The 10,142-nt window shown below is 42.3% G+C and overlaps 1 protein-coding gene across 2 annotated transcripts; it reads right to left on the minus strand.

Annotated features, from left to right (window-relative positions):
* Positions 1-1,264: 1,264 nt before the first annotated feature.
* Positions 1,265-9,034, minus strand: pdrg1 (p53 and DNA-damage regulated 1). Of its 2 annotated transcripts, XM_083660538.1 has the most exons (5): positions 8,924-9,034; positions 8,442-8,517; positions 6,136-6,210; positions 5,907-5,987; positions 1,265-2,079 (listed from the first exon to the last, which is right to left on the minus strand). In XM_083660538.1, the coding sequence occupies exons 1-5, from the start codon at positions 9,005-9,007 to the stop codon at positions 1,997-1,999; spliced, it is 399 nt and encodes a 132-aa protein (XP_083516664.1). In that variant the 5' UTR covers positions 9,008-9,034; the 3' UTR covers positions 1,265-1,996. The 2 variants fall into 2 exon arrangements, with proteins under 2 accessions (XP_083516664.1, XP_083516665.1); XM_083660539.1 differs by lacking the exon at positions 6,136-6,210.
* Positions 9,035-10,142: the final 1,108 nt, after the last annotated feature.

Genomic DNA, 10,142 nt, shown 5'->3' on the forward strand with positions numbered 1-10,142 from the left:
ATATTCAGCTGGAAGTCTCTGAACAGAGGATCATTTGGGCTGACATGAGGAAACGAGTGAAATATAACACTCTTGTTACAATGTGGAAATTATTTCTTAGCGTAAACAAATCTACCCCCACCCTTTCACATCTGGAGCAGCTCAAATCCCATACTATAATTATGTTTGCTGGTAGACTTAATGGGCAAAAAAACATTCAATTTAGGATTTACTTCAATTAAAATAATAATAATCTTGACATGACATTTTGTCCCATCCCTTCCACCCATGTCCCGTGCATGAACTGGCACTCGAGGAGTAGGCCTACTACTGTAGTAGTACTGTAGTAGGCCTACTACTTGATCACTTTGGCAGCTCTGCGACAGTGAACATTCTGAGCTGTTTCAACACACTGGTGAACAGCCTTGACTCCAGAACTAGCAGAAAAGTCCAAGGCTGTTCCCAAACATTGATGGCTGTTGGATTACCAACATGCAGGACAAACGGATCCAAATGCAACAACATCTCTCTCTTCTGGCACATACAAGGGTGTCTGACTTCCAAGCTATGATTAATATGTCAAGTCTCCAGCTGAGGCTATGATGGGGCCACAGATTTGGCTTCTGATTAATCTTCACTCCACACTATGTCTCTCACACACACACACACACACACACAAATTACACAGTTACATGGAAATGAATAACTGCGCTGTGATCTTCTGGTGGAGGCCTCTGAGAGAACTATATCATCAGCCACCAAATTTAAATTATGTAACTTAATTTGCAGTTCCACAGGTCGAAGACAAAATATGCCAACAGTGGCTGTCGGGTGTTTCTCTTAGCGTGGCACCTATGCGTGTCTCGTTTTGTAGAATTGTGTAACATTGGAGACAAACAACAGGTTCCCATCCTTTGAGTCATAAATTCATCACTTGGAGCTGCTTGCAGGTCTGAGTGCTGTGGCACGCAAACAGCAAAACACAACCACCCACAAGCCCCCCCCTCCCCGCTCAATACCACCACCACCATACCCACTACGTGACTGTCCCTGCCTTCTCTCATTGCCCCAGGCTATTCATGTCCTCTCATGTTCAGTGTGGCATGTAAGACCCTCAAATTACCCTGTTGTACCCATTTACACTTTATTTCACCTCGGGTGAGCACTGTAGCTGTTTGTCACTCAGATTACAATTACAGACATACTGTTGTCAAAAAAACAAAAAATAGTTTGAATAACTGATATAGATACTATAGCCTAATCCTCAGAAACAGTCCACAAAATCAACCGGAAATTTAGTTTAATGTATTCAATTCAAAGACAAGATAATGACACAATAAAGAACAATCAAATCAGACGGCCAACATACATTTCTGTAGGGGCGGTACTAGCAAACATATTTGATATATTCATAAAGTTGCAAGATTTTAGTTGACTTCCGACAAACCCTTGTGGTGATTCTCAGGGGTTTTGAGCAGTGTAACACTGTATAGTGGTACAGTGAGGCTGTGGAGACGGTCACTGAGTCAAGGCTCTGCACCCGTCTTATTGAGATACACTGCCACCTTGTGACCAGCCACAAGGCCCACGTTACTTCCCATTGATGCAGCAAAATAGTAGAGGTTATGCATTAACAGCTTGTGTATCTGTGAGTCTGGGGGTGTTCATGCCTAAATCCGCAGGTTGGTCTGAAATAGGCTTTCCAATGATGTTGGGGACATTTAGGAGCCTAAACCATGTGTCATATGGGCGTGGTCAGCAGTGAGCTGGTTGTGGGCTAGTGGCCACAACAACAACAACCTCAATGGAGGAAAGCAGCAAGAGGAAGAGCCAACTACATGCACACTGTTCACTGTCCAGAGTAGACTGCAGCATGCCATCAAATCCATCCACAAGTGATCACACAGCAGTACTGTTTGGACAACTGTTGCTCTTTGGCAGCTTGTTAACATGCTATCTGGGGCTTATGTCCTCCCTATAAAAGCTGTTAAGCAGTTAGCATGTCTGTCTGCTGATGTCATCTCTTTAAAAGGCTGTTGATAGCTTTGATTTCATCACCAGAAAGAGGAGAAAGTCTGTAGCCCCTCAGCTCAGGTTTTCCTGGAAATAAACAGAAAGACACACATCATGGTTTGATTTGATTTGATTTATTAGCTCATGCAAAGCACAATCTACTTTTACTGGGGTCCACATAGAACATTAAACATCATACATTTACAAACAAGACAATCAGATAAGCAAAAATAATACAACACAAATTAAAAGATATAGTATGAGTTATACATTAACCAGACAGAAAGCTGCTGGTCTGTAATTAAGAATCAACATCTCTCAACATCATGGTCATCATCATTCAAACCATAATCATCATTCACCATAACTGGAATAATTTCCACACCCCTAACCCAACAACTTGACCATTACGGAAAGATTACAAATCAAATGACACATCAGCATCTATGGAATGAAAAACTTTCAGAACAGTTCATCTTTTGAGAAGAGCACAAGGTATGGGTAGAGGTAGGGCTGGGCGATAATTCAATATTATCATTTATAGTCAGTGGAATCATTATCGTGATGATATGAAGATACTTTGATATCGTGACACACATTTCTGCTGTCTAAATTGATGATGACAAGCATTTTTTTTTTGCAGAGGGGGTTGCTATCTGGAGGACACCCCAGGGGAGCATGGGGAGAACATGCAAACTAACTCCACACAGAAAGAGCCATTTTGATGACCCCACCTGGGCCGTAGGCACTGAGGACACACCCTAGCCGGCACCCACAGCGTCCCAGGCGGGAATGGAACCCAGGACCTTCTTGCTGTGAGGCTACAGTGCTACCACTGCACCACCGTGCCCCCAATTACCATTGAGGCGCTGAAACACGTCCTTTGATATACTGACCCAGTGGTAATTACAAGATCTTTTTTTGAGTGCTAGAAACTAGCAAAGATAACGCTTGCACCGGGTGTAAGATATGACCCCATGTGTTTTAAGACTTCCATGATGTTTATATCTCACGTCCAAGTCCTTTATACTCAAAGAAGCAAGGAAATCTTGTTTTACACAAGATGGGACCTTGAAGCCAAGAATACAAAACAAGAAAGAAATGTTGCTGAATGCTGACATAAGGTGCAGCCGAGTAAATTATGCTCACTTCTGTGATTTATATTTTGAAATTATACAGTTCTTTATTTATATTTTGATATAGTTCTTAGACTCCACATAATCCCATACAAATACCCATTTATTCACATTGCATTCTTCATATAATTATTTATTTTAGATGATACTAAACTCAAGATGAGTATTCTGGTCAGTTAACCTTGCTTTTCATGTACCAACATGATTACCTATACTGTATTTGTAAAGCTGCGTTCACACCGACCTATTAAAGTTTTTCGCTGGCATCGAGTTTACATACAAAGTCAATGCAAACGAGCGATTGAGCGTATATTCGCCCGGGAGAAAAATCGCTGGGCCTCCGAGCGACAGAGACAGAGCGATAGGGAGAAAATACGCTCGTCGCCCGAGATGAAATATCCCAACTCGAGCGAAATTACGCTGGCATCAGTCGCTCGCTGTTCAACGCTGATTGGCTGCCGTGTGAGAGTGAGTCAAGGATCACACTGGCTTGGAACAAACCGCTGGTTTATTGTGTGGCAACAAACTGCATTGACAGCTGATTGACAGGCTGACAGCTGAAGTCTGTACTACCGGTATAGAGCTCACGTTAGGAGCACGCTGATAGGCTTAGCTTGTAAACAACTACAGTGGCTCATAGTGGACAAACATCATGACATTGCGTAACGTTATAGCCCCCAGATGTCCGTCAATTCGTGTGCCTGTTGACGAGCGATTTAAACACAGTGACAGAGCTATTCCAAAGGGGTGAATCGAGCGACAGAGCAAAAAATAAATATCTCTGTGTGAACACAGCTTTAGTGAATCAGTCTAATAACTCCCATATGAGCACTGGCATTTGAAAATGAATCGGTGATTAAATTATCTTAAAGTCAAGCTGAAATGAAAAATTACTTTTTAACTAGTTTAGATCACATCCCTGGTCATATAGTGCACCTATTTAACAATGTATGCCTTTTTTTTGTTTTTTGTTTTTTCCAAACATTCAATTTCTTTGGGTTTTCACATCAAAAGTGAACCATGTTGTCTTCATTCATAGCGAAATCTACAGTGTGCTTACGTCAGATAGTACCATCAAATTTCAACCCAATTTTAAACAATAATATCATGACATGACAGCTGTCAACCTTCATGGCTAGATGGAAATTCCAAGCAGGCAAAATGGCTGTCCAAATGGCAGAAGTTGCTAGCTCATAAATGTTAATAGACTTAGCCAAGTATGTAACATACAAAATTAAACTAATAGTAATGTATTCATTTAATGTAGATGCAAATGACAAGTAATTAGCCTATTTCAGATCCCACCCAAATCAGCCATTTAGTGTATAAAAGGCAAGAAGTAAAACAGGTGCAAGCAAGACATTGATTAGAGCGGACTGGAACTCCTAAATGGGTCCAGTCCTGGGGCTCTAATCAATGTCTTGCTTGCACCTGTTTTACTTCTTTACTTTTAGACACAAAAATGTTGGCTGATTTGGGTGGGATGTGAAATAGGCCAATTGGCTTGTTAATTCACATTCCAGGAATATGGCTATTTAGCGCAGCTCGTCGCACACTTCAAGATCAGGTAGCCAGCTCTCTGCCTCAGGGAGGAGGAGGCTGTCCGCCCGGAGGGAGCCAACCGCCACCGTCCACTGCTCTCGAGCTCGGCGCAGTGAGCCTGCCAGCGAGTAGTACGTTGTCCATGGGGCTCTATTTACATTATCTTGTGTTTGTACATAGACTGTTATTGAAACGTGACCGGTAGGTTTCAGATCTGTCCGATAAAATACATTATTTAGCTGACTGCTTTCCCCCTCTCCTCCAGAAGCACGGAGAGCAGGGCACTCGCCTTGCATTGCCTCGGCTGCCAGCTCGCATTCAGTCAGTCAGTCCCTCGTCCTAGACACGCCCACTTTCCAATGGTCAAATCAAACTCCTCCATGCGCTATGTCCCGCCTCTTACCCTGTTTCACTCAGAATACATCACGCTAAGAAATCTCATATCCTGTAAATGTCATTTCAGCTTGACGTTAAGTGTTGCCTCGACTATATTTCAATCATGTAAGACCGACTTCTACAGCAACATTTAGTGCACCCCATGCTGTTCGTGCCCCTGGTCATTCGGGGGTGTAACTCCCTGCTCGACTGACGTCACTGGTGACGTCTCAGTTGCTTGAGTGGCGTTACTGGTGACGTCACAACTGCCCCTTTCTCCTGGTAGTATATAGAGCCCACGTCACTACGGCATTACTCACATTTGTGCCGGCATCCTCAGCTGCTGTGCATCATCACTGGAGCAGTTGTTTCGCCCCACTCCCTCCCCTGATCACCACCAACGTCATGGCTCCTGTAGAAATCCCTATGGGGGATCTATTATCTATCCCATATGGCACTGACACCCCCCCCTCTCTCTCTCATATCAAGAGGAGCGTCGTCATATCATGGAGCCATACGCCGCGCCTAAACTGTTTATTGGTTCAATAACGTTTATTAATCAATTAATTCAAGTCTCTCATGATTGAAATGTATATAAATTAACTTGGCGTGAGGCACAAATCACTGAAAATCTTTCCAAATGGAAAACTAGTCCCATGCCAAACAGTGTCACATATAGTCCCCCCCCCCCCCCCCAACTGTTACTGAAACTTGTGACCTTTTTAACTGGCCAGCAGAACTGAATAACAGCCAGAGTGGTCATTGTGGTTGCGCACCAACCACACGATGGCAATTTCCTGTATGGTAAGGGATGTGAAAACATACCTTGGCAAAATAAAGAATTATGATTCTGATTCATACCTTGCATCTCATTGAGACGATTTACTTTTTCTTTCAGTCCTTTGCGAAGGTCATTTATTTCCTTGTCTAGCTGTTCCTGGTCTATGAGGGAAGGGGTGGGGGGGACAAAAAAAGAACAAAAGTGTTTAGTATTGTTTCATAAATAATGATGAGATATACAGTTATACACAAAATACAGTATAAATCTATCAAATATACAGTAGTTAGACATTAACTGAGAAGATCTTACCTTTCTGAATCATCTCTCTGGTCTTTGATTTGGGAAATTTGATGAACATGTTTCCAAAGCAAACCTTCACTTTCTCTGGAAATGATAGCAATAATCAATTGAATTTGAATTTGAACTACAGCAACTATACCCTTGGCCTATGACTAAGCCCAGAAGGCACATCTACACCTCCACAGCTGGCTCATGCAGGCAATGTTTCAAATCAAGAAGACAGGGCTGTTTCCACTGTGAAACAAATCACAATACCGTTTGCGCACATACAGTATAATAGTTGGTTTCATAGTGTGACAATGATTGATAAGATATTTTTTCATACAAGAGAAAATAAGACATGTCTCTTAAAATAAACAACTACATTGGTTTCCTTTTTAGAAAAATCATTAATTCCTTTTATTTCTTAAATTGCACATACAATCAAGTGGCATGGTTGTCAGGCTGTGGGTCTCCATTTGCCAATCCTCCCCACGAAAGTATGTGCATGTGTGAGAGAGACAGAACGGACTACTGTATACCGGGTCATGTAACATTATTGGAAATAACCATGCCTAGCCTTGCTTGTTGCACAACCAGCTGATGATGTTGAGCTAACGTTGGCCCGCCGACGTTAAAGTCAGATGAGGTTGCGCTTTGTATTACTCCTCACAAGAAGCCACATCAAAAAACGCTGCGTGGATGCAGCAACTAGCCGTCATATTGATCAACTAGTCAGCACCATTTACTGGATGTCTTCTGCTCTGATAGACTGTCTACTAGCAGGCAAGTACGGTCTTACAATAGACACTCCACTGAGTTTACGTTCTTTTTAAGCTTGAGATGATCCCAAACCTTAGACAGTTTCTGTCACTCTCTCTGACCAGTTTCTTCACTATTTTATCTTTCTTTCACGTTTCAATACTTTATTGCCATTCAACATCATTGCTGGGAATTTGGTTTAGTGAGCTCACACGGAACACAACAGGACATGAAGACAAACAATCCCCCTCACATGCGATTCACACATTCAACCTAAAATGTAAAAGAGAAAAAAATAAATGCATAAAATGCATAAAGTGCAAAGAAATAATACATACTGGTAATTTAGAGCACCAATACTTTACCTAAATAAAACAGCACCCCCACAGGGAGGCTACAGAACCACGACCAGCAGTGGTAAATGCCATAAATTTAGAATTAAATGCTGTCAATGTGTCACAGAAGAAATCAGACATGAATAAGCCTGCAGCACATTAAGAGTTAAGAGCACGGACAGCCTTGGGGTAGGTGCTGTTACAGAACCTGGCTGTTCTGCTTTTGATGCTTCTCAACCTTTTAAAAGAAGGAAGAAAGTTAAAAAGATAGTTGGTGTAGATCTCGGTAAGGGATGGGAGTCCCTCACCTATGATTTTAGATGCCAAACGTACGTTTTTGTTCAGACATTTCCGGTCCTGAGCCGAGGTATTTCCGTACCAGACGGTTATTCCCAAAAATCTCTCCACACTTTGCAGCCTTGTCTTCCACAGCGGAAGCGTGTTGTGCCACACTAATAAGCATCCGTGTGAAACAGTGTAAACGAAACGTGTCGATTCACATTATTTTGCCTCGATCATTTTTTGTAATCGAATTACTCAAGTTCCTCAAGGAATCGTTTTAGCCCTATAAACATAACAGGCACCTGCGCAGATAGCACGCAGTCATCAGTAACCGGGATACTAGTACTTATGTATATAGGGATATGAATAACCAGATTTCTCTGTGTTCCATGTAAATGCCATATAGTCATACTCCATGTAAATGCAGTCACTGATGTCAGTGACTGAACTTTGTGGACCAACATGTGCAGAAACAATTTAAAACAGGAATATGGCATAGTATAGTGGTTCTCAAAGTGAGGTCCTTGAGGGGGTTTCAGAGATTCCCCAGCAAAAAGGGAAATAATTTATTTTCACTATAATTAAGTTAAGTTAAGTTAAGTTAGGTTATCCTTTATCCTTTATTTATCCCCTTGGGGAAATTCATCCTCTGCATTTGACCCATCCTCTACTAGGAACCTTCCTAGAACTAGGAGCAGTGGGCAGCCACTGTGCAGCGCCCAGGGACCAATTCCATCCATAAGTACAGTAACACAGTGACAGAATGTATGAATATTTTGGTCATGGGTTTCATACACTTTCTGTAATAAAACATATCAAAGCAAAAAAACATCAGATGGGTTACCCTGGGACAAAATCTTATAAAATGGAAGGGTCTAATTTTGTGTACTCCTTGACGTGAAGAAGTTTGAGAACCACTCTTTGGCAGCATCTTGTCATGAAGGCATGGACACTCACCTGAATCTGGTATGTCGTTTCGTAGTGCGTTCAAAGCCTCTCTGTTCCTATTCCTCTTCGAGTCTAGGTCCACAATCTGACAAAGCAGAGAAACTTGGTAAACCATTAACGTTACCCCTCAAATTAATACGAGCTGCTCGCTACTACTGCGGCACATATTAGAACAGCCCAGTATCCATAATAGTTTAGTTATTAGTTCATGTAGGTTCTGAGGGATGTCATATTTATTTGATACTGCAATGCATTTATAGTTTTGCTGTGATATGCACAGTGAAGAAATTAAAGAAAAAGATTGGTATGTAAGGGAATGTTAGCTAATCTAATTGTCACGAGTCTGACTTAGCTAGCATTAGCTAGCTAGCTAACTACGTTAGCTGCTAACATTAGCCGCAGACAGAAGGTTACATTATATACCGCGGCCATCTTTTGCAAACACTAACGTTATTGATTTTTTGCTAAGCAGTCAGTCGTTAGCTAGCTACCTGCTGTTTATTAGTGAGAACATCTTCAGCCGCCTCCTCAACTTCTGTCAAATACTCCAAAACACGCTTCGATTCAGCGTCCATAGTGAAGGGAATGAACGGTGTTGCTATAAAAATATGTCCGGTCTGAAACAACGCGCGGAACGCCAATTTTAAAATTCAAAGTACACATTTTTGGCTAGAGCGACCATCAGCTGTATCTGTGATGATGATGATGGACACAGCTAGAAGGTTCTTGAATGTTGTTGACAGGAGATGGAGAAGTTCCCGCCGACATATATATATAATATCGTGAATGGGAGCACTATGATGAACACTGTAAATAGATTCCACTATGAAGACATCAAACTCCAGTAGGTGGCGGTAATGCACAAAGAGCGCCATAAAATAATAGAAGAAGAAGAAGAAGAAGAAGAAGAAGAAGAAGAAGAAGAAGAAGAAGAAGAAGAAGAAGAAGAAGAAGAAGAAGAAGAAGAAGAAGAAGAAGAAGAAGAAGAAGAAGAAGGATAAAGTGTGTCAGTAAAGAGTAAAGACTTTAGTCATTGTGTGCAAATTAAAAAGTCTAAAGTCCAGACTGGACCAGGAAGACCCAGCTTCAGGAGGACCCAGAGCCCCCACACATTAAAGAGGAGCAGGAGGAACTCTGGACTGGAGAGCGGGAGGGAGAGCAGCTTCAAGGGCTGGAGGAGGCTGATATCACCAAGTTCCAATTCACTGCTGTTCATGTGAAGAGTGAAGATGAGGAAGAGGAACCTCAGTCCTCACAGATTCATCAAAGCCAAACTGAGGAGAACAGAGAGGCAGAGCCTCTAGCCAGCAGCTCAACTGAACAACATATGAAAACAGAAGCTGATGGAGAGGGCTGTGGACTATCAGAACCAACCAGGAACTTATATCTTATAAACTTATATCCAGCTAATAATTCACAACCAACTAGTGATGACAAGACTTCAGACTCTTCTGAGACTGAAGACAGTACTGATGAATGGATGGAAACTAGTGAACCTCAGTCAGGTTTATACTCACAGAAAAACAGTGCAGTTCTTGGGAAGAAACACTTCGCCTCTCCTCTCCCCTCCTCTTCTCCCCTCCTCTCCCCCTCTACCCTCCTCCTCTCCTCTATCCCTCCCCCTCCTCTCCTCTCCCCTCCCCGCTCCTCTCCTCTCCCCCTCCCCTCCTCTCCTCCTCCCCTCCCCCCTCTCTCCTCTCCCCTTCCTCT

Source organism: Poromitra crassiceps (assembly GCF_964638095.1).
Source record: "Poromitra crassiceps genome assembly, chromosome: 25".
Taxonomy (NCBI): Eukaryota; Metazoa; Chordata; class Actinopteri; order Beryciformes; family Melamphaidae; genus Poromitra; species Poromitra crassiceps.